This window comes from Castor canadensis, chromosome 11 (assembly GCF_047511655.1).
Source record: "Castor canadensis chromosome 11, mCasCan1.hap1v2, whole genome shotgun sequence".
Lineage (NCBI taxonomy): Eukaryota > Metazoa > Chordata > Mammalia > Rodentia > Castoridae > Castor > Castor canadensis.
In genome coordinates, this window is record NC_133396.1 from 45,222,284 (window position 1) to 45,248,087 (window position 25,804).

Consider the following 25,804-nt stretch of genomic DNA (forward strand, 5'->3'; position numbering starts at 1 on the left):
AGTCTTTAATCAATAAACATTTAATGGACACATATGTAATAAACATTTTAAAGATTTTAAATGGAATAAAATTATTTACTATTTTTCAGACAAGTACTACCAAGAGAGGGGGAATTATGTCCTTTTATTAAAAGACTAAATAAAGATGCTAAAAGGGAAGTTATCAACAAATTTTAAATTTTCTTAATAAAGAAATAGTAAGCAGTAACGTGAGCCAGGAAACCTGTTATTTCACTGCAATCCACCTACCAACCAAAAGCCAGTTCTGGAACTTGGAGGGGTATGGCTCAGTGACAGAGTTCTTACGTGGCATCAAGCTATAGGCCCTGGATTGGATCCCCAGCACCACAAAAACTTTGTCTTTGAAAAGAACCAACTTTTGAAACTTTGGAAATAAGAATAAATGGTATCCCATCTCTAATAAAAGGGTAGGCTATAAGTGCAAAAGCAAGAAATGAAAAGGCAGTCCCTTCCTAGTTGATACTCTGAAACAAAAACAATCATATAAGATCAGTCCCATACCTTGTCCCAAAAAAACAGGTAAGACTGACTAAACTCAAATTCTTCAATATTTAATTTTTTCATGAATGGAAGTCTCATAACATTCAGACAAGAAAAGATCCAGCATCGTCCTGAAATAAAAAAGTAAAACAAGAAACTGGATGAATATTCACATAGATTACACTGCTCCAACTATATTTCTCAACAATGAACCTGTCAGGTGCCAGTGGCTCACGCTTGTAATCCTAGCTACTCAAGAGGCAGAGATCAGAAGGATGGTAGTTTGAAACCAGCCCAGGCAAATAGTTCACAAGAACATAGCTTGAAAAAAAACCATCACAAAAAAGGGCAGGTGGAGTGACTTATGTGGTTCCAGTGCCTGTCTAGCAAGTGTGAAGCACTGAGTTCAAACCCCAGTGCTGCCAAAAAACAACAAAAAAAATGAACCTATGACAATATTTGGATAATTAAAACAAAATCAGAAAGAACAGAAAGATTCAAACAAAAGCAAAACCACACAGGTCATATTTATATATGCAAAGGTCTAATATCTTTAACACTTAAAAAAACAAAACTTTTAACACGTCACCTAAGAAATTACAGGGCTCAGGATGGGGCTCGGTGGAACGCTTGCCTGTTATGTGTAAGCCCTGGGTTGCCACACATACACACAACATCCATTATAAATCATTTAAGTAAACCACACTAGAAAAAAGAAACACCACTAGAAAAACGAACAAAGATCATGAATAGATCATTCAGTGACCAAAAAAGACAAATGGCAAAGAAACAATTTTTAAAGTTCATGTTGAGATATCTGTTAGGTGGGGAAACATCATTTTTTCAATTGATAATGACCAATATTGCAAGGACTTGGGGAAATAAGCATTGTTATCATTCTGGATGGGGAGTTAACTCAGTACAAAATATGTGACAACAATTTGGTAATGCCTCACAAAAACTTTTTAAAAAAAGTCTCTATTCTTTAATCTTGGATATAAACAATATATGCTTCAACAAAAGATGACCTTAACTTAAGTCAACTCCCTATCCCCCATCAATGAGTCACAGATGATAGTTGGGAGGGTGGAGGCAGGAGGATTGAGCCCAAGAGTCTAAGACCAGCCTGGGAAACACAGGGGGCCCCTGCCTCAAAAGTAATAATCATAATAATAAATTTTAAAAAATTAAGACGTGGGATAGGGGTGTAGCTCAGTGGTAAAGTGCTTGCCTAGTATATGCAAGGCCCTGAGTTTGATCCCTAACACTGAGAAAAAGATATGAAATAGCAAATTGTCTACCTATTAAAATCATGTTAACACATAAATTTATTTTTCCTACTTTTCACTTCATTTTCACAGATTCACTCTTTACGTACACCTTGATATCAGTGCCTTTCCATCAACAGACCCACTCTTAAAATCCAAACACATCATCTTTTCTCCATGTAGTTTGTTTCAATCACAACAATGCTCTGAATCCATGCTGTTCCTGAAAATTTTATACCAAGTGTCAACTATATAATCATATTCATCATTTATTCTGTAAATAATAATCAGGATCTCCACGATGGCACCACTTCCTACACTGATTTAAGTGATCTTTTAAAAGTCTATTTACAATGATATTTAACATTTCCATGTGAGGTCATGTCCTCAGAGAATACTACCTTCAATTTTTTTGCTTAAAAAATGGATTCGGAGCTGGTGGAGTGACTCAAGTGATAAGAGCACACGCCTAGCAAGCGTGAGGCCCTGAGTTCAAACTCTAGTACCACTAAAAAAAAAAAATAGATCAATCAAATTCTGTAAGCAACCAAATCTAGCATGGATTGAGGTTATTTCAGAGTAATGTCTGCTAAAATGTACTCTACATCAAGATAAATTAACTTAGGTGGCCATTCTCAGTCTTTGTAAGGCCTTTAATATAGGGTAACTCTCTTTTCTGAAGAAAAATTCAGAGGAAAAAATTTTTACTTGTATTTGAGTATAACTTTTTTACTGATATGAAATTATTTTCATCCATATGGGTAAGTGAAAAAGGTAGGTATAAAAACATGTAAGGTACGAACTCATATTAAACCCACACATAGAAGACATGATGGATATGCAGAAAAAAAAAATTCTCCTATTGGTATTTTGCAAATTTTCTATATTGAACAAGAACAATTTTGTAAGCCAGGAGCCAGTGGTTCATGCCTATAATTCTAGCTACTTGGGAGGCAGAGATCAGGGGGATCACAGTTCAAAGCCAGCCGGGACAAATAGTTCTTAAGATCCTATCTCAAAAATACTCAACACAAAAAAGTGCTGGCGGAGTGGCTCAAGTGGTAAAGAGCCTGCCTAGCAAGTGTGAGGCCCTGAGTGCAAACCCTAGTACTACAAAAAAAAAAAAAAAAAAGTAGCAAGAAAAAAATGTAACTAGTGCTTCCAAGAGTCACCAGTGCCTTAGCATAGCTCATCTTTGCCTTGGTTTATCCATCTGTGTTCTGTGTGCCACGTCACAAGTTATTTGAATTTTTGTAAATCAAAGCGATACAACTTATAAGACCTTGACCTTTTCCAGATTAATATTTCCATTTCTAAATTTTTCCTAGGACAGCACTGCAACCTAAACTATGTAGGACTACTGTAACTTTAAAACTGGATCATTTGTAGCCTGACAGCTCATACCACCTCATCACTTTCTACTACAGCAAAACATTAATTATTGCAAGGTCAACTATTTTTTCCCTTAAAAATCTGAAAATCAATTTTACTGAAGTATAATTTACATACAATAAAATATATACATGTTAAATGTATGCGTTAGCTCTAAGTAAGCAGTAATGTGCTTTCTGTCAATAGAGATCGGAAGTAATTATTAATTTTTTTTTTTTTTTCTTTTGGTGGGACTCATGCCAGGTGCTCTACCATTTGAACCACACTCCTAACCCTTGGAGCAATTTCTAAATGGAGAAAGATTTCTAAAAAATCCTCTTAGTGCAATTTTGTTGTAAGAATGTTTTCCTTATTTGGACTTCTGGATGACCAATTTTTTACTGTGGATATTTTTCTGACAGCAGATAATAAAACAAGTGCTCTTAAACAGCAAGGCATGAGAACCTAATTTTAGGGTTACAAACTGGTCTACTGGTGGGAACTGAGCCTAAGAACACAGTAACTCCAGCTGCAACCAAGGAGTATATTTAAAAATAACATTTGATGACATTTTGATGTAATTGCGTTGAGTCTTTTTTATTTCATACATTGATATGTGGTTCTCAGGGCAATCCTGGAAAGTCTTCTGGGGCACAAACAGTTTTTGCACAGTCTGTTTTGTGATCCAGAGCACAAAACAATCGTGGGGCTGCAAATACCTAACACCAAGACAAAATGTTATGAACCGCACGAACTGATGACCATGGACTTGTCACTTCAGTCCTCAAACTAAATGGGCTAAGAAGCCAGAGAGCACAAAAAGCTCTTAGGTCTGCCTTTACGTGTGCCTATACTCTAGGAATTTACTACACGTTCTTCTTTATTATTATTATTGGTGGGACTGGGATTTAAACTCAGGGGTTTGCCCTTGCGAAGCAGGTGCTCTACTGCTTGAGCCACACCTACAATCCTCCTACAAGTCCTCTCAGTACAAAACCTCTGTCCCCGCAAAGCCATTCTTAAGACCCCAACATGGGAGGTACCTGGTAAGTCAAGTGACACATGCAAGAAGTTTAAGACCTCACCTGAGCTCTTCTGGTTGGTGACGGGTTTGCCTTCCTGAGGCACAACGTGCTGGAACACATGCTGGGCACCTTGCACCGTGGCCCTCTTCAGACAGATGTCCAGCAGGTCGTGGGTGGTCCCGACATTCTGGGCGAGGACGAACTGAGGGTCAGAATTCAGTTTCTCAATCAGAGCCGCTACCTTCTCCGAATTCAATCCTGTTGGGAACCAAAAGCGATTAAAACACCAAGCGGAGGTGCAGATGTTGGGGCTCCCGCGCGCCCGGGTCTAACTTGGTCAGCGCATCCTGGGGTGGCCGCTGCAGCTGGGCATCCTCTTTCCTCCAAAATGCTACCCCCCGCCCCCCCAGGCCGCTCCATCCCCGCCATCGCCCCTGGTCCCAGCTCCGCCTCCCGCGCAGTCGCGGGGCCTCCCGGAGCCCCCCGAGAGCAGCCAGCCCTGCGCGGGAAGAGCGGCGCCTCACCCGCGTTGTTCATGGCGCCCACGCTGCCCCGCAGGGTGACGTGACTTTGTGGGGGGGGGTGTCCTCAAGTGACTGCTGGAGTTCCGCGGACGCCCGCTGCTTTAGGTGGCCCGATCTGGCTCTCGCATCCGGAGCGCCGGAAAATGGAAACCGGCTGGCTGGTGGAGAGGCAGAGGTCCAGGGAAACGGGGTCCGCGGAGGGACAAAACTCCCCCCTCGCGTTGCTGACTCAGCGCCGTCGGGGCTGTGGCCCCGCCCCTTCCCCAGGGGAGGGCCGATGGGGGCGAGCTCGCTGGCGTGCCACGCGCGGCCTGCGGGGGCGCCCGGGCGCGCCCCAAGGCCAGGCCGCCCACGGCCCGGGTGGCGCCCGCGCCTGCGCCCTCCTCCGCCCTCGGCGATCCCTCTTCCAGCCACACTGGCGCCCTACCCGGATCGCCCGGCCTGCTCAGAGCCGGCAGACTGCGGGCTGCCATGCCGCACCCTAATAGCTCCTCTGCGTTCCAGCATCGGGAGATTGGCCCACTTAAGTCTTTGCACAAGCCAGACGGGGGCTCCAGGCTGTGGGGGAGGAGCTGCGAGACAGCCCCCAAATGAAGCACTTGTCACGGTGCAGGATGGGTTGATGCGTCTCGAGAAATCCACCCCAAGGCTGTGCCTTTTGCTTTTTTGCACTTAGCTGGCCAATCTGTGCGTTTTCAATAGTAACCTGTTGCTTGGATTCCAGTCAGAACCAAGTTCCCCTAGTTGAGAAGAAATTGGAAACGAACTCTTTCCCTCCCACCCAGAAGCTACTATCCTGGTTCTACAAATACACATCTTTTCATTAAGAAAACTAGAGAATAGGGTGTGTAGCTCAGTGGTAGAGTGCTTGTCTGCCATGCACAAGGCTCTGGCGTTGATTCTCAGCCCCTCAAGAGGGAAAATAAAGAAAAGTCTACACGTTTGGGGATTCACGAAGTCTGTGGCTGGCTCCTGTTTGTCCCAGCATGGACTAAGGAGAATGACAGAATTCACTTTTACACATCAACACTGTTTTGCCAGTCTCTCTACAAAACCTGTAAATGATGCATGCCTCCTCCCTCACCCCCACCCAAGATAACTCTGCAGTTTCCAAAGGTTTGGGGAACCCACAGGAGGTAAAATAAATAAAATCTATCTTAACCCTGAAACCCTGCTATTCAAAACAACGAGAGTTTTCTGTGGAAGTTGGATTCTAAATCTTAGATTGAAAATCATCCCTGGTTCTAAGGAATACTGGTATCTGGAAAAATTCATACCCAGACACCAATCCATCATTTGAGAATTCACAGCCTCTGTGTCCCTGGAGAGACTTAGCTAAAGACTAGCAGTATGACATCGCAACTATCTCCAAGGAAGCTGGTCAACCATCCTATTCTGAGATTGTTCCAATATCTGAAGAAAAGGAACAAGCTAAAAATTATGCTGAAAGAAACCAGTCCTTTCACAAAATGATATTCTAGCTTCCTGTCCATTCAAACCATAAATTTTTATTCAATATCTATCATATACCACGCACAGGGCAAGCTGATGATGATATGAAGACTAAAAGGCTTAATTTTGCCCTCAAGAAACACATGCTGTAATGGGAAAGAGGTACAAAACAACTCTTAGGTAATCCATACTAGCATGCAATAATGCTTTAGAAGCAAGGAAGAGACGTTAATTAGGGCCAGGGGTGCCTAAAAAAAAAAAAGAGGTGACCAGACTGGGGGTGTAGTTTAATGGTAGAGTGGTAGAGTAGTGGGTTTGACCCCCAGCAACTCAAAAAAACAAAAGAAAAAAAAATAACAAGTGAGTATAATCTGAAAGACTGGATGGAATTTTACAAGGCAAAGAATAGGAGAAGAGCAATCAAGGCCCCAGCAAAAGCCCAGAGACATTAAAGCACAAGCCATGTTGAAACCATTGTGCATCATAATCTGATGTGGTTAAGAACAAGGAACATGTTGAGATCTAGGCATGGTGTAGGACTGGAAAAGTAGGTTTGGCCCAGGATATGAAGGGTTTTAAATGCCACACCTGAATGTCTGGACTTTATCTTATACTTAATTAGAAGCCAAAAAAAAAAAAAAAAGGAACTATACACTCAGATGTGTAAAGAAAAATCTGGCAGCATGGGGAGGGGAGAGATTCTGGAGATAGGGGAAGTAATTACAGGACTCTTCTAGCCGTGTACTTGAGAGTAACAAAAGCCTTAGACTGTGGAAAGAGAAGAGGCATAGATAATCTTGTTTTCAGTTGAACAATAGGATGGAAGGTCGTACTATTAACCTAGAGAGAGAATACAGAAAAAATGGCCTATTTGCAGATCGGTACTTAATTTGAGTTATGGCAAGTTAGGGGTCCCTACAGGAAACCCGGGAAGAGAAGTCCAGGAGGCATGTGAAAAGGTCTGGAGATTAGGTAGGACACATAGATTATACTTAGAACCATAAAAGTCAGCAAGGTTGCAGAGGGAAAGAGGATACAGCAAGAAAGAGAGGAGGACCAAGGATAGCACCAGGCTGTGTGGTAAGCAGAGGCTCAAATCTAGTCCCAGCTCTGCTTGCCAAGCCACATATCCTGGCCCAGGGTTGTGCCCAATTAGAGTATGGTGTATCTTTTACAACTTCTTACAAGAATGCTGGCATTAACTCTGGAAACAGTAACATATAAAGAATGAAAACAGAGGAGACAGTGGAAACGACAGAAAGAACAATCGCAGAAGTTGGAGAGGACCTGAGTGGCTATGTCCTGAAATCCCAGAAAGGCAAGGAAGAGATGGTGAATGAGACTATAAACTTCAGAAAAGTCCAGCAAAATTGAATTTGACAACTGGGTCAGAGGCATCTTATAGAGGTCAGAACCAGTGGAAGGGTGGATGGGCAGAAGTCACATTGTAGTAGGTTGAGAGGGAGATAAATGTGAGGGAAGCTCTTTTGGGAGAGAGGAAAAACCTAATGCCTACCAGAGGATGTGGGGAAGGAACCAGTAAAGAAGAGAGATGAGCTTAAGTGTCAGAGATGGTGCAATTGCTAACATCTCAGGAAGAGGAAATGGAATCATGGCGGGAGGTGAGGGGACTTATTTTACAGCCACTGCCAACCTTGTCATGTCCATGCCCAGAGATTCCTATCATCGTCTCTGCCTGATCTACTCTGCCCTCATTGTTAGGGTGGAGCCCTGCGTACCAGCTTTCCACCCAGCAACTCACACCCATATGCTCAGCCCTCATGTGGGCACAAAGAGCAGCAGAATAAAACTGGTTTCCCAGTGGGTCCACCCCAAATGACCCATCCTGGAAGACATTTCCCAAAGAGTAGAGTTCTTTGGACCTCTCCCTCTAACTCTAGCCAGAAGGGATGTTGTACAACCTAGGGACAAGGACACCTTATGGGTGAACCAACTAGGAATAGAATTCTAGGTAGGCGCTCTATGACTTGAGCCACTCCACCAGTCCTAGGAACAGAATTTTAGCATGAAATCCATACTAAAAAAGAAAGTCCTTGCAAATCTTATGGAGCCGCACTATCCGCCATTGGAGATAAGCCTTCTGCCTACTGCTTTTGTGGGACTCCACCCAGTTAAAGCACACAAGCCAGTCTCAAGATGAACTTGTCATCTTGTGGCCCCTCCTTTGCTGTACTCTAATAGTTGAAATGAGTTGGTCAAGTGTCTCTTCTCTGATGGAAAAAGATCAGATTTTTACGTTGGGTAGAAGACTAAAGTAGGGACTAGTGAAGTGGCTCAAGTGGTAAAGCACCTGTCCAGCAAGCATGAGGTCCCAAGTTCAAACCCTAGTACTACCAAAAATAAAAAGTCTGAACTAGAATCTGGTATAAACATTTTGCAGTTCTATGAGACTCACTTACATTTAAGTGTTTCTGCAATAATTCTGAGCTTTGCTTTGGTCAGAAAACCTGATATTTCACCAGATCTGACAGTCAACTTCAGAATTCACACATTGACAGTCAACTTCAGAATTCACACATTGGGCTACTGGACTAAATTCAGCCCCTCGAAGTTGTTTTGTTTTTGACCTATATGGTGATTTAAAACATTTTTTTGAGTTGGGGGGTCTCACTATGTAGCCCAGGCTGGTCTCTACTCACGATTCTCCTGCCTTTCCCCAGTGCTAGGATTATAGGCATGTACCACCATACTTGACATAATTTAAATTTTTTGTGTCATAATTTAAAATTGAGAAGTTTTGTATACAAATCTGGGTATCTGGCTTCTCTTAAAAATATTGTCATTTTCCTATGGTAGTCATTTCTCATCAAAAGCAAAAACAATAAGTCAAGGGGTCCTCATGATTTTCTTTATATCTCACTTGCTTCACTCATTTACCTTTCTTGCCTATAGATATTTGAGTTTTTCAATCCCTGATGTAAAGGGCCTAGGTGGAGTTTGGGAAGATTACCTCTCCCTTCCACCTTCATTCCCTCCATTACCCTTATCCCTGGAATGAGCAAAGCCAACAGGAGCAGAGGCTTTGAGGTACTGGCTGCTGGGACTTTCTGAGTCCAAAGGAGCCCATATTCCTTCAGAACAATTGTCCTCCTGGGTATGGCATCCATCCCAGGTGAACTGGCAGCTTTACAACTTCTACTTTTCCTGCCACTCCTAAATTTCATGGGAGCTTGACTCAACATTTGACTCCCCTCCGTAAGCCCAGAGAGCTTCAGTTTTAGGTTTCAGCATATTCTACATTAGTTGTAAATTATGTCTGGGTTGTTTTGTTCTTTGAAACATTATCCAATGTTCTTATATGATGTTGTATCTGCAGGATTATACCTGCCTCTGGATATGACATTTCTACCAGTCACTGTTCTTGGTGCTAACAATTTACAGAGCACTCCAGGCAGAGGACATGCCACATTGCAGAGGCAGAGGTTTGAATGTGCTTGGGTGTAGCTCAGTAATAATGAGAAAATCTAGTCTAGTTTTATGAGTACAGTCATCATTGGTATCTGAGGGGATTGGTTTTAGGACCCTCTGAGGATGCTCAGTTTCTTTATATAAAATTGCATAGCATTTGCAAATTATCTATGCAATCCTCCAGTCTACTTTAAAATCATGTCTAGATTACTAACAATACATACCACAACGTAAGTAGTTGTTACATGGTATTATTTAGAGAATAATGATAAGAAAAAGCCTATCAAGTCCAGGGCAGATGCATTTTTTCCAAGTATTTTCAGTCAGAGGTTGGCTGAATCTGTGGGTCAGAATCTGCAGATACGTAAATACTGTTGACTCATCATAACCAACAGTACCTGGTGAATTGTGCAAATTTGAAATAGTTCATTATAAGTCACTAATACCACCTCACTCCATGCATAAAATTCAAAGCAATATAAAGCCCTACAATATTTGATGTTTGTCAGGAATTGTATACTTTCAAAATTGGCAGTGGTGGGGCTGGTGGAGCGGCTCAAATGGTAGATCACCTGTCTAGCAAGCATGCAGCCCTGAGTTCAAACTTCAGTACCAAAAAAAAAAACCTAAAAAAAAAATTGCACTAATGAAGCAAACTAAAAACTATGCTATTGCCACATGGCGGAGCCATTTTAGCTGGAAAAATTGTATCTTCCCTTCAATAAATTTGTACTTACTGCTATGAGAAAAATAGTCTTGAATAGTTTTTAATTTTGTGTGAAGGTTTTAGGAACTTATCCTTTTTTGTAAAAGCCAACTGCTTTAGAATTTGGTGTGATAGGAGTATTAGAGTAAATGGGGGCAAAGAAGGCATAAAGGAGGTGAGGAATGGGAAGTGAGGCTGAAGATGGTACAAAGCACCTTGAAGGGCACGCACCTTCCCTGTTTCATGGGGCTATTACTAGACCCACAAAATCCCCCAGGGAGAAAAATGGGAGAGGATTATCTTCATGTGCTATTATCACTGAACCAGAATGCCAATCACTGAAAGTACTTTTGTAAAAGAGAAGAAGTTTATTCATGAGGTGGCCATAGGTGGAGACCAAGAAGCAAATCTACCTTAGAATAGGAATTAGGGCTTCTTATGGGGTGAGGTGTGGAGAGAGGTGACTGAAGATGAGGGAGTAATCTGAGGTCTGCACATGTGAAGTCAGACTTTATCACCTGTTACCATAGTGACCCACCTGCATGATGTCAGGTGTTGTCTATACCTCTAAAAAGGGGGTGACTTTTTTTTTTTGGTGGTACTGGGGTTTGAACTCAGGGTCTCATTCTTGCTAGGCAGGCACTCTCCCACTTGAGCCACTCCACCAGCCCTAAAATGGGTGATTTATAAAGTCAACTAAAAGCAAGTAACTAAGAACAGGTAAACTAGGTTAAGTCTAGATGGTTTATTCAAGTTTTCCCTCAGTTTCAGTAATGCTCAAAAAGCTGGGTGCTGGCAGCTCACACACCTATAATCCTAGCTACTTGTGAGGCTGAGATTGGGATGACAGATGTTCAATGTTCAAGGCCAGCCTGGGGAAGCAGCTTGAGGGACCCCACCTCCAAAAATAACCAGAGCAAAAAAGGACTGAAGGTGTAGTTCAAGGGGTAGAGTACCTGCTTGGCAAGTGCAAAGCCCTAAGTTCAAACCTTAGTCCCACCAAAAAAAAAAAAAAAAGTCAATCATTCCATTCATTTATTCAAATGCTTATTAAACACCTATTATTTGGTAGCAAGTGTACAATGCACTTGAAATTCAAAACAAATAGTCCCTGACCTCAAGGAGCTTTAACTTAGTGGGGGAAACGAATAACAAAATTAATCACTGTTTTTTGGTTAATAAAAATCTCCATTGGGGATCATTATGTGTCATCCTGTTCTAGATGCAGTAATACAGAGGAAAACTATATAAACAAGGTCCCCACTCCTGGTGCTTACATTCTAGTTGAGAAATCAGACAATAAGCAAAGAACTACAGATCATTTCAAATAGTGGCATATAGAAAATGAAACAGAATGATGGTGGTGGTGACTGGCCAGAAATGATGGCAGAAAAGGCATCTCTGAGGAGGTAACCATTGGACAAAGATTGAATAAGAGTGAGGATCCAACCTTGTGAGGATCTGTGGGAGAATGTTGTAAGAGAAGCAAGAGCAAAGAAACAAGAAGACTTCAACAAGCATACAGGAGGGCTGGCAGAGTGGCTCAAGTAGTTGAGTGCTTCCCTAACAAGTATAAGACCCTGAGTTCAAACCCCAGTACCACCAGAAATTTCTTAAAAAAATAACAAGACCTTAGAAAAGCCAGCTTCTTCCCAGCTATGATCTGCCACCCATAGTTTTAGCATACTCTTGGGCTCATTCTTCTCAGGCTTCCTCTGTCAAGGACAGTGGGAAGAGGTCTGGTTTGTTCTCACTTCCTCCTAAGAGTGAGGAGTGACTTTTCCAGAAACTTTCAGCAAATCTCTCCCTGGTCCTAGACCCTTTTCCTGGATCAGTCATTGGAAAGGCAATGGCTTTATCCTTGCATTAGTCAGGCCTTCTGTAGTGAGGTGGTCCATTTGCCAACCTGCCTTGCTTTTCCTCAGTACTGCAGGGTGGGAAGCCTGTTTACTCCACCACGGGGAGTTTAGACTTTATTCTAAGTGCAGTGGGAGGACTCTGGTGGAGTTTTAAGGAAAGAAGAGGCATGCTTGAGTTTATGTTTTTGAGGATACATTTGAACATATATGCAACATATTTACTTTGAAAAAATAATATTATAAATATATAAAGAACTTCTAAATAGCAATAGGAAAAAAACAAGCGAGCCAATAGAAAAAAAGGGACCAAAGGTCTAATAGCCATTTCACAAAAAAGGAAGCTTAAATAGCAAAAAAAAAAAAAAAAAAATCCCAGTAATCATGGAATTGCAAATTAAAACTGAAGTAAGGCCAGACAAGGTGGGCACACCTGTAATCACAGCCACTCACGAGGCAGAGATCTGGAGGATTGTGGTTTGAGTACAACCCTTGCAAAAAAATTAACAAGACCCCATCTCAACGAAGACTCCCATCTCAACAAACAAACCAGGCACGGTGGTAAGCATCCATGGTACCCATAGGTAGGAGGATCCTGGTGCAAGGCCAGCCCCAGACAAAAAGCACAAAACCCTATCTGAAAAATAACTAAAGCAAAAAAGGGCTGAGGTTGTGGCTCAGGTGGTACACTGCCTGCCTAGTGTGAGGTCTTGAGTTCAAACACCAGTACTGCCAAAAAAAAAAAAAAAAAAAACCTGAGATAAGATGCCACTTTGTACTACATAAGCAAAAGTTTTAAAGAGACATTAAATACTGCTAACAATTCTTATATACTGGTGGGAGTATAAATTTATATTACCAGGTTAAAGGCATTTATCAGTGCAATCTGCTACTTAATGACAGGAACATGTCCTGAGAAACGCCTCATTAGCTGATTCCATTGTTGGGCAAACAAAGGGCACTTACACAAACTAGATGGCATCAGTCAGTCATTTAATGTGGCCTCTTGATACAACGAGGTAACATAGTAAACAAAAGATACGTGAGGTTGCTGCCTGCCTAAATAGACTCCTGTTTTACAGTAATTTTTTTCAACCTAAGTAGGAGGAGTACACTGCAAAAGAACAATTAAAAATGTAATAAATTTATAAAGCAGTAACAGCCACTTATTATCAAATATAAGTTTCTAGGCATAATTGTATGTGTGATACTTTTACATGCCTGGCAACACAGTAGGCTTGCACCAGCATCCATCACCACACACAAGTGAGTAATGCACTGTGTTACAACATGAGGACCCAAGGTCACTAGGTCATAGTAATCTTTCAGCTTCATTATAATCCCGCAGGACTGCAGTCTTCTCTGTAGTCTATCATCGACTGAAACATCGGTAGGCAGCAAGTTGAAGCGCACGTACTGCATAAACCAGCAATTCTATTCTAGAGCTAGCCACTCTGCCCAATACAGTAGCCACTAGCTGCTTGTGGCTATTTAAATTTAAATTAATTAAAATTTAAAATGTAGGTTGGGAGTGTATCTCAGTGGTGGAGGGTGTGCCTAGTGTATCTAAAGCCCTGAGTTCAATTCCAGCACCAAAAAAAAAAAGTTTTTGCAATTGTCACACTGCAAGTGCTCACTATCCACACGTGGCTGGAAGCTACTATATTGGACACTACAGCTTAAACATCTTCATCATCACAGAACATTCTGTTGGGCAGCGCTTCGTAGAAAAGTTCTTGTGCATGTGCGCTAGGAGTCACAGTCAGGACTGCTTATTTCAGCATTGGTGATGGCTGAATAGAATCTCGAAGAATCCAGTACTTCATTAATAAGCATTTGCATGAATTTGATATATCTAGGCAGTGAAATACTACGCAGAAAGGAAAAATCTACATGAACACATTTTAGAAACAATATCTGTGCAAAAGGCAACTTGCAAAGTAAATGGCACGCAGTCATTTTCCAAAAGTTCAAAAATGAGCAAAGTTAAATCATGTTTTGTTTAGATACACACATAAATGATAAAAGTTTGGTTTTTTGGCAGCACTGGGGTTTGAACTCAGGGCCTCATGCTTGCAAGGCAGGCACACTGTACCACTTGAGCCACTCCACCAGCCTGGTAAAAGTTCTGTTTTAAATAAATAAAACAAGGGATTCCCTTCAGGTTATAGGAGGTGTAGCTCTGGGGTAGAGCACTTGCCTAGCATACACAAAGTCCTTAGTTTGATCTTCAGCACCGCAGGAAAAAAAAAAAAACAAAGAACAAGGAACCTCCAGCATTGAAAACAAGCAAAATAAAACCAAGGAGTATAAAATACCAAATTTAATACAGCAAGTTTTTCTTTTTGGAGACACTATAAATTTCAAAGGTATTTGTAGTCCTCTCTCTCTCTTTTTTGTGGTGCTGGGGTACTGAGGGTTGAACTCAAGGCCTTGCACTTGAGCCACCAGCCCTGGTCACTTTAATTATTTATTTCCTGAGCTAGCCTCCAATTTCCGCTCCTTGCTTATGGCTGAGATGAAAAGCATGTGACACTATCCAGCTCTTTACTGGTTGAGATGGGGATCTGTGAATTTTTTGCCCAGGCTCGCCTGGAACTGTGATCCTTCCGATCTCCGCTCTATAGTTGTCTCTTTCTTTCTTAAGCTGGTGTTGGTTGCATGGTTTATGGATTCATTGTGACTAGTTTTACATATTATTTATCTATCAATGGATCTATCTACATATTATATATATGTAAATGTTATCATATTATATATATTACATACATTTATGCATACATATATATATTATTTTAGGCAGTACAGGGCTTTTGAACTTGGACCTTGTGCTTGCTTGCTAGGCAGGTACTCTACCACTTGAGCCATGATCCAGTCCTTTTGTATTATTTTTGGAATACAGTCTCACATTTAAACCCAGGCCAGCCTGCATCATGAACCTCCTGTTTATGCTTCCTGCATAGTTGGGATTATAGGCATACTCCACCACAATTATTGGTTAAGATGGGGTCTTGCTAACTTTTTGCTCTCCCAATTTCTAGCTCCCAAGTAGCTGGGATTACAAGCATGAGTCACCACACCCAGCTTATATATATATATATATATATATATATATATATATATATATATATATATATATATATACACACACACACATATATGAAATATTATTTTATATTATATATATGTGAAATATTTCTTAAGAGGATCACTGTAACTACATTATAAAGAGACCCAGAGAGAGCAATTCAGAAGCCAACCATGCCTACCCAACAGTGCCTAGCAAGGAACTGAACCATTATACTGAGAGATGCAGGAAAATGGTCTTCATTTTTCTTCTGCCTGGGAGAAAGAAAGATCCTTGTGAAAAGCAAAATATAAGACACTGGTCCATGGTACTAATGGGATATAGCTCTCAGGAGATCTTGGATGGGCTTCTCTACAAATTCCTCTCTTAGTACCCATCACCCTTATAAAATGCTGACCCACAATCACCAAGACCTCAATTTTGTTAACGTACAGGAAAGTTGGAATGAAGAGCAAAGGGAAAGAAGGGCAACTGTGTGATCTGAAACAGGAGAAATTGGGCCTGAGGGAAAATAATGATTAAATACCTGGGAGACATAGGTCCTGGTTTCCTTTTAAGAATGCCGTTGGACTGGCTCTCCTGAGTTTCAAGACCAGCGCTTTCCTTAATTCTTTTGTCCATGAGCTGTGTTCTTTACTATCTGAGGCAAATATTCAGCATAATAATTATGGTGTTACTATCCTCTTTCTTTTCTCAAGACAAAGCATGACAATCTCAGAACTGAAGTCAACACGCAGGAGTCAGTGACTTAGTTCCACCTTTTGCAGTTACCCTTTGTACTAGCTTCTCATCCAGTTTCCATTTTGGATTCACACTTTATTTTGCTTTCACTTAATTGTCTTTTTTGCTTGTTCCAAAAAGAATGATTCATCAGATAGAAATAAAACAGAACACATTCACAGCTCAAATGAAAACTGCAAAAGAGATAACATGCATCTCACCCTGAAAGTGGAGGAAAAACTAGTTTCTCTTTTTAGGAGTTGTTCCCTAAAGCCCTCAATTAGAAAATATTATTTGAGCTGGGAATGTGTCTCAGTGGTAGAGTGCTTGTCTAACAAAGGCCCTGGGTCTAATCCCCAACACCACATTAAAGAAAAAAAAAAACTGAAAAGAAAACCTGATTTCTTACATTAAATTAGAAATTCAGCATAAATGGCTGGGTGTGGTGGTACACGACTGAAATCCCTGTACTCCAGAAGTTGAGGCAGGAAGATCTCAAGTTAAAGGCCAACCTGGATTCCATGCAAGACCCTATCTCAAAAAAGGATGAAGAAAGAAAAGAGAGACAGACAGGAAGGAAGGAAGGAAGGGAGATGTATCATGGAGTTAGGAAAAGAAGACAAAGTTTGTAGTCCATTGGACCTGGCTTTAAGTCCTAGCTCTACTATTTATAGGTGTATATAAGTCATTAAACTTCTGAGTCTGTTTTCACTTCCGAAAAGTAACAATTATAACAATATTAGCCATAATAGCTAAAATGTGTTGAGTGCTTACTATGCCACAGGCCTTGTTCAGTAAGTCTTAGAGAACCCTAAGTCAGGAATTAGACTTTACTACCACCCCCATTTTACAGATGAGGAAATAAATTAAACGTAGAGAGGTTAGGTAGCTTGCACATCACACAGCTAACAAAGTGGTAGAGTCAGGATATAAAACCAGCTAGTGTGATTCCAGAAACAAAGAACTTAAGTTCTCCAAGTTGAAAGATCAAAAGATAAAATGTACATGAAAGCACCTTGAAACTCAAGTACTTTAGACATGCCCATTTAAATAATAAGCTACAGGTTTACGAATTGCTGATTGCTACTCTGCCATTTTTCAGTTTGCTGCACAGTAACCACTTCTGGAGGATTTCAATTTATTGGTGCTTTTGCTCTAGGCTTTGACAAATGGAACATCATCATTTTTCTAAGGCACACCTGTTTACAGCTGTTAAATTTTATTGGTCCATTTTAATTCGTCTGAAATAGATTAAAAAAAATAATGATGGTCACTCAACATTATAAACAAGAAGTCAACAACAGAAGCATGAATTAGATGATGAGTAGCATTGTGGAGTCAAAAGGATCGTCCCTCCATTTAGAGTGATCAAAAGAGATTATGACTCTTTAGCAGAATATGAACTCGATAATAAATCGTTAAACATTTTCTTAGGAACAAATATGACCCACATCTCAAAGTGGAGCAAAGTCCTTTACACTAGTGCTTGCCAAGGGAGTTAAGTTTGTTATTAAACACTTTTATGAAGTGCCACAATGATAAATTCATTTCAGAAATTCAAGGCTGTGATTCATTTAGCAGCAACAAACTTTATATCCTCTTTAGTGGAATTGTTTAATGATGCCCTTGAACTGTCTGTCAAATCCACAAAGAATAGTTGAAGTGAACATGACCTGTTTTAGGCTGAGAATTTGTTTCAAAAGAAACATACGATTTGCAAAATTAGCTGGGGGTGTAGCTCAGTGGCAGAACATTTGCCTAGCTTGAGCAGGGCCCTGAGTTTGATGCCTAGCACCTAAAATATAAAACCAAAATGGTACACAAAGAAGTGTTATGAACTTCTAAGAGTTGCTTCATTATCCTTAAATATATTTTTAATGCCAATTATCTGAATTGGCATTATAAGACACACAGGATCTTATAGTTTATCCTCTGGTCTGGTTCCTCAGTCTTGAATCTGTGACTTCTTGTGTCTCAGACAGGATGAAGCCAGTTTTTTGATGCAACTGTTTGTATATCAGGCAGCTTCATGGATGACTTGTAGCTACAACTTTTTCATGAACAATGTTGAATGTACACAACAGCATGGCATGACAGACAGTGGGAAAGTGGCCACTCACTTGAGCACTGGCTGGGTCCAAAGATATAAGTGGAGTTGTGGCTCGCTGAAGGTCAAGGTTCCAAGGTCAAGCAAAAATTGATTATTGTCAAGTTTCCTTGGGAAGGAGCATTAGCCAGCCCGGCAGCCCTGTAACCAACCAACTTAATAAGGGAAAAGATTGATTTCAGCTCATAGTTCCAGAGGTTTCAGTCCATGGTTGCTTGGACCTGTTGCTTTGGGCCTGTGACCATGCAGTACACCATGACAAGTGTGGCAGAAGAGCTGCTCACCTCCATGGATGGCCAAGAAGTGAAAGAGCAAGAGAAAGATACTAGAGTTCCACAACCCCCTCTACAGTACACCCTCACTGACCTAAGACCTCCCTCTAGGCCCTGCCTTTTAAAGGTTCCACCACCTCCAAATAGCATCACAGGCTGATCACTAAGCCTTTTAAAATATGAGCTTTGTGAGGACATGGAGACTCAAACTATAGGAGAAGGTACGTGAACAGGTGGCTATTTCTTTGATTGAGAACCAAATGTTTAAGGGCCATGTTATAAGAAAAATGCAGTTGTGGGGGGAGCCGGGGTTCAAACACAGGACTTCTACATGCTAGGTAAGCATTCTACTACTGAACTACACCTTCAGCTTCCCCACCCAGTGAACTTTTTTTTTTTTTTGTGGTACTAGGATTTGAACTCAGGGCCTACATCTTGAGCCACTCCACCAGCCCTTTTTTGGTGATGAGTTTTTTGAGATAGAGTCTTGCAAGCTATTTGCCTGGGCTGGCTTCAACCGTGATCCTCCTAATCTCTGTCTCCCGAGTAGCTAGAATTACCGGTGTGAGCCACTGGTGCCCGACCAGTGAAAATTCTTGAACACTGGACTCATCTTCAGCTCGTGAGGGGCTTACACTTAGAGAGAAATGAGCCAACTAGGACTAGCCATGGGGGCTCATTCTCCCTCCACTGCTTCCTGCCCACTTCAGGGCTTGTGTTCTTTGAGTGAAAAGGCAGGCATCATCATGGACCCTTTAAGTTTCTTTCTCTGCTGTTTTTCTCTGTTCTCCTCTCCCTCTCTGTCTATATCCGTTTTCTACTTAATGCTAAATGTGTCAGTTGAGGGGAAGTTATTCTACGTATGTGTGTTCCGACATATGAGTCCCTCATAAATGTCCAGTCTTGACATAAGAGGCAATTGCAAACTGAAGTGCTCTGTAGAAGCCACATCTATATGAAAGATCCTACAGTCTGAGCTTGGCTGACAGACCCCATGACTGTGGAGAGACGGAATGCTATAGGTCAAGAGCCAGAATTATCCTGAGTTATCTTAGGTCCTTCAATAACCATTTACTTTGACTTTGTATCGCTCCTGACTGTTTTGGAAAACTCTTTCAATGTGTCACTGAACTTAGCAGGTCTCTAGCCCTAAAGCTAAGAATGCTATAAAGGTAACATCTGAAGCCTGTAAAAGAGATTTCTCCACCTTGCTATAGCCCGCCTACTTGATGTTCCCACATATGTAATTGCTAAATGTATTGATTAATGACTTTTTTGTTTGTGACTATAAAAGTTCATGCAATCTGTTCCATGATGGAACATGTCATTCAGGGTAACTTGAATCCTTGTTCCTGGGCCATTATCATTCATATTTGGCTTAGAATAAACTATTTTCTTACTTTCTTTAAAATAGAATCATTTTATGTGAACACAATTTAGTCTAGTGGTTAAGGACCCAGGAGTTGTACTGCTTTAGTCCAAATCCTAGTACAGCTGCTAATAAGCTATGTGACCTAGAACACATGACTCAAATCCTCTGTGTCTCAGTTCCCTCCCTTGTAAAATGGGTATGATTTTAAAAAATAGGACTCTTGTTCTGTGATTGTTATGAGAATTAAGTGAATTATATTTCAAGTGCTTAGAACAACATAAGGTAAGTGCTTGTAGGAGTGTTAAGTACTGCATTCTTTTTTTTTTTCTTTCTGCAGCACCAGGGCTTGAACTCAGAGCCTACACCTTGAGCCACTCCACCAGCCCTTTTTTGTGATGGGTATTTTCAAGATAGGGTCTCACAAACTATTTGCCCAGGTTGACTTCGAATTGAGATCCTTCTGATCTTTGCCTCCTGAGTAGCTAGGATTGCAGGCGTGAGTCACTGGCACCTGGCTGAGTACTGTGTTTTTGTGAGATGCTACTACACTTCAGGTGACTCAGAGATCTCAATTTGGCCAATTTCTACTAATACAGAGGAAACACTTGGTGTTTGTATGTGAGAACTTAATTTTTCATCTTTTTTTTTTTTTGGCAGTACTAGTGTTTGAACTCAGGACTTTGCACTTCTAGGCAGGCATTCTATCATTTGAGCCACTCCCCCCAGTCTTTTTTGCTCTGTTTATTTTGGAGATAGGGTCTTGCTTTTTGCCTAGGCTGGCCTGGACTGTGATCCTTTTATTTATGCTTTCTATAGTAACTGGGATTAATTTCTCATCTCTTGTCTCCATTCTTCCTGTGATACAGTTATCACCGAAAGGCAAAAGGGCTGAGAGATTGTCCTATAAAACTGAGAGCAATTGCAGCACTTAGGGCAAAAAGGCAGGGTGATGGGAGGAGTGGCCATTCTTACTAGCTGTGTGGCCTTGAACAGATCGCTCAAACTTTCTGAACTTTAGTATCTTCAATGGCAAATCATAAATAATGACAGCACCACCTATTATGTCAGAGGGTGACTATGTGGATCAAAAATATTCATGTGAAAATGTTTTATGAACTACAAGGTAACATGAAAATGTAAGAAGTTAGGCCGGCACCAGTGGCTCACACCTGTAATCCTGGCTACTCAGGAGGCAGAGATCAGGAGGATTGTAGTTTGAAGTCATTCCAAGCAAATAGTTTGAGAGACTCTATTGTGAAAAGACCCTTTACAAAACAAGGGCTGGTGTAGTGGCTCAAAGTGTAGACCCTGAGTTCAAACCCCAGCACCACAAAAAAAAAAAAAAGTAAGAAGTCATTGTTAGTAATTTATTTGAATGGGGGTAATGGTATTATTATTATCAAGAACATCAGAAAAAAATAAGGGTAAATAAGTCATGAATTTCCACAGCAACAGTTCTAGAATCTGTTGGCAGGAGCTCCAGATCTCCATTTTTTTCTTTATATCCATATGTATATAAAGTTCTCTGAAAAATCAATTGTTTGTGAATTCACAGTAGAGTCCTCCATGTTTTGCAGCATTAAATATGTGAAAATAACCCAATGAGTTGCTTGCTACATAACGACATTGATGTTACAGAGATAAGCTCTTGAGAAAAGATTACCTAAGTGTTAAGACACTTGTGATTAATGGATAGATTTTGTCCTCTATAGTCACTGGCAGGAGATAAGAGTATAATTTGGGGTTTTTTCCATAGAATGAGACAAATTGCATAATTTTATTCAGACTTGGATAAATAAGACTTGTTGCCTTATATCCTCAAAGATGTGCTATTGAAATAGATGTAAATCTATCCAAAAGGAAATCATGATTTTGTTGCAGATTTTTTTTTTTTCAATACTGGGGCTTGAATGGGAACTTATGATTCTTCTGTCTCAGCCTCCCGAGTGCTGGGATTACAGACATACTCTACCATGCCCTGCTTGAATCCTTACTATAATGAAGAGTTAAACACAGTAACAAATTATCTTTAAACTCTAGTGACTTAACACAAGGGTCCGTTCTCATTTACGTGTGAGCAGGAAGCTCTGCTCCATGTGGTTATTTGGAAGTGTGCCTCCATCTCTCTACAGTTGCCATGCCAGGGAAGAAAGACATGCACTTGTCCTGCTTTGCTTTGCCTAGAAGCGATACTGTTAGTTCTGTTCTTTGCCCTTGACTAGAACTACTCATGTAGGCTACCTAATGGCAAGGAGGCAGGGATGTGAACAGCACAAAATGCTCAGTAAGTGACAAATGTCTCTGCCATAACCCCAGCCTGCTAAAAGAGTAAAACACTTTCAAAGACGCGAGTACCTTTCTCCTCATCCCCTTGCCCTTGCCCCTGAACCATGCAGTGTGGAGGGAAGAGCATGGGCTGCAGGCTCAGGCCGCCCTGGGTTTGACTCTGGCTCTGCATCATGCTAGTTGTGTGACTTTGAACCAGTCATTCTTTTTCACTAATTCTTGATTTACTCACCTGTAAAATGGAATTCCAGCATCCACCTCTTAGGATTGTTTCAAAGATAAGAAATGATCCATGTAAACCCTTTGGCAAAGACTAATACTCCAAGATTAGCACTGTGAGGAGGATAAGGAACTATTTAAGGCATCAATTCTCCAAGAGTGTTGTAACAGTTCCCAAAGGCTCTCCAACCAAGATCATTGTAAATTCCCTGTAGTGACTCAGCCCTCTACAGGTCATTGGAAGTAGGATTGCACTGATGTCACCCTTGGCATATTAGGACAGAAGTGAGGTTTTTCTTTATTAGGCAACCTTTGTATGGCCATTCTGCGATTTCATCCCCTGCCCCTCTGGCTTTGATCAGCTTGACTGTAAATCCCGGCTTAGTCACTCTCTTCATGTTAGTTAAGCATTTTCAGTTCAAGTGTCGGGGCAATCTTGACGACTTCATAGGGTTTCAATAATGCAGGGAAAGTGTTCAGCACAAGATAATTAACTGTCCTCCGATTGAGTTCCTTGTGATCATGACTGAGCTTTGGGTGACAGGGGACTCTGAGTGAAAATTACAAGAGTTATTTCACAAAAATATCCACTAGACAATGAACGCTCAAGCCAGCACTAGTTAGAACCTAGCTGCCAGGGAATGGCATATATTGGGGTAAGAAGATTCTTCTACTCTTAGACAACCAGGATTAAAGCAAACAAAGGAGATTTTATTTGCCTGTACTGGGGTTTGAACTCAGGGCTCTGTGCTTGGTAGGCAGGCGCTCTACCTCTTGAGCCACACTCCCAGTTCTTTTTGCTTTAGTTTTTACTAGGATAGGGTCTCGAATTTTTGCACAGGCCAGCCTGGACTTCTATCCTCCTATTTATGCTTTTCATGTAGCTGGGATGGCAAGTATGAACCAACATGCCCAGCTATTGGTTGAGTGGGATCTCATTAACTTTTTTGCCTGGGCTGGCCTTGAACCACAATCCTCCTGACCTCTGCCTCCTAAGTAGCTAGGATTACAGGCTTGGGTCTTTGTGCCTGGTTAATAATATTTTTAATTGGGAGAATTACATGTAAAAATTCAGACTTCTCTTAAAGAAAAAGTTCTGTCTCTAATGGTAAAGACCACCTCAGTTTTAGAAACAGATGAGTTCTCTCTTTGCCGAGATCCTCACCACTCTCTGTTGTCTTACATCTACTTTGCTTTGCTCACCAATCTCCTTAGCCCCTGTAAGAATGTGAGTTTATGAGTCCTCACCAATGGGCTCAAGAAGGTAGTCATAAGGGTGGAGATTAAAGGGGCTGAGTTGATGGGCTAGCTTTTTGTAAGCTATTTCCAATGATTCAGAAAGCTGAAGGGCAATGGTTACATCGTTAACCTCTAAAAGATTACACAGGTTAAGTGAAGCACCAGCTTTCTTTGCTTTTAGGTGGAATTCCATCAACTGGGTAATTGTGTTGTCATAAAGGAAGTTCATACTGGCAATGGATCTCATTGATAAGTCTTCCTAAAATTAGAAAGGTACATTACTATACTTTAATGAATGAAATTTGCTTGACAGACCAATTCTATCAAAAATGGAGGGCTGAGGGTAGAGGTCAGTGGTAGAGCACTCACCTAGCATGCACAAGGCCCTGGGTTTAATCTGCAGCAGCGGAAAGAAGAAAGAGAGAAGAGAAGAGAAGAGAAGAGAAAAGAAAGAAAGAAAAAGAAAGAAAGAAAGAAAGAAAGAAAAGAAAAGAAAGAAAGAAGAAAGAGGGAGGGAGGGAGAGAGGGAGGAAGGGGTAAAAAATCCCCCCCAAAAGAAAAAAAAAATAAAAGATGTCCTTATTAGTGTTGACATTGAGTAAGGAACCAGTGGCTCTGTCACATCTCTGCCACAACTTGTCCTAAGGTTAAAACCAGCAGCATGAATGTTGGGATTTCAGATTTCTCACAGTACATAAATGAGATAACTTTAGGGGATTGGGAGACATGGCTCAAGAGGTGGAGCATCTGCCTAGCAAGCTCAAGGTCGTGAGTTCAAACCCCACTACTGTCAAAAACCAAAAAACCAGATTTCTCACTGTTGGCAGAGAAAACATTGAGGGACAGGCAATGGGGTCCTCTTCTGAGTCCTGAACTGGCTCTGTTTTTTCTAAACTGAAAGACCTTATGAAATTCAGTGGCTGTGTTCTGTTAAAACTAGTTAATGTTCCTTATTTGTGCCTGTACAATGTACAAGGCCACTGTATTTTATGCGGGTGAAGAAACTCTTTACTGATGACCTGTAATTCTCAAAGGTTGTTATACGTCCTAGAACAAAGCTGATTCATAAATCTGCTAGGTGGGGCAAAGGTATTACGTTTTCAGTTGTTCTGCCAGCAACTTCCCACATCTCACTAACTTACGTGGGACTCTTTTGAGAATCAGAATTGTCAAATTAATATGCTTTAAGACTCTTCTAATCCAGCCTCCTCATTTACCAAAGGCCCAAAAGAGGGAAAAGGATTGCCTGCCACAACACAGCCAGGTCTGGAACTCAGGTTTCCTGACTCCAAGTTGATTTTGATATATAAATTTTTGTTTCCTTTTTCCTTTTAAACTATCCTAACCTATCATTAACAGAGATCTGTGTTTTCTTTTTAGGCTCTTAGGCCACTTAATCATTTAAGCTTTCAGATTTTCCATAATCCTCCTACTTAGCTATGTGTGATAGTATACACCTGGAATGACAGCACTTGAGAGGCTGAAACAGGAGGGTCTCGAGTTCAAGGCCAGCCTGAGCTACATAGTGAGTGTCAGATCAGCCTCACATACATAGCAAGACCCTGTCCCAAAAAAACAAAAAACAAAACAACTCAAGAGCTTTTGGGCCATGTGCCCGTGGCTCAAGTCTATAATCTCAGCTACTCAGCAGGCAGAGATCAGGAGGATGGTGGTTTGAAGCCAGCACAGGCAGATATTTAGTGAGACCCTATCTTGAAAATACCCAACACAAAAAGGGCTGGCAGAGTGGCTCAAGTGGTAGAGCACCTGCCTAGCAAGAATGAAGTCTTGAGTTCAAACCCCAGTACCACACCAAAAAAAAGTCCACGCACAAAGCCCTGGGTTTTTCAGTATTGAAAAAACAAACAAACAAACAAAAAGCCAACCTCCTTATAGCACTTTCACAGGCTATAGATTCCAGTATAAGTACAAGTTTCCAGAGTATACTTTGAGAAATCCTGAATGAGAGATATGATCTTGAGGCCTCTCTAGAAAATCCTGCTAGGGTCTCCAAGATGATAGAGCAATCTGTAAAACACTCACAGTCTTTAGAAGTCTCTCCCTCTGTCCACTCCATGATGAGAGTTTCCAAGGAAGCAAGGAGAACCTCACAGGAGGTTTGGGTCTGGTCTTTTTAGAAACAAGTCTGTTGAGATTTCATACATCTGTTCATTTCTTCTTTTTGTTCCTATGTCAGTAAGGACTTTTACCACCTGCCTGAAAGTAGATCTCTCTCTCTCTCTGTCTCTCTCTTTCGCTATGTCTCTCTCTCTCTCTCCTTTGCCATGGCACATTTAGCTATTTTAATATTAGATGAAACAAACTAAGTGGGCGGGGAGCTGGGGAGGTAACTTAATGGTAGGGTGCCT

At 41.1% G+C, this 25,804-nt stretch overlaps 1 protein-coding gene across 1 annotated transcript in view; it reads right to left on the reverse strand.

Annotated features, from left to right (window-relative positions):
• The window catches only part of Blmh (bleomycin hydrolase), a 41,766-nt gene extending 36,839 nt beyond the window's left edge, over positions 1–4,927 (reverse strand). Inside the window, exons 1-3 of the mRNA XM_020178823.2 lie at positions 4,690–4,927; positions 4,226–4,423; positions 523–632 (exon numbers count right to left, since the gene is read on the reverse strand). Of these exons, the coding sequence (XP_020034412.1) occupies positions 523–632; positions 4,226–4,423; positions 4,690–4,702 (321 nt within the window). The 5' untranslated portion in view covers positions 4,703–4,927. The remainder of the gene's footprint in view (positions 1–522; positions 633–4,225; positions 4,424–4,689) is intronic.
• Between the last annotated feature and the right edge of the window lie 20,877 nt (positions 4,928–25,804).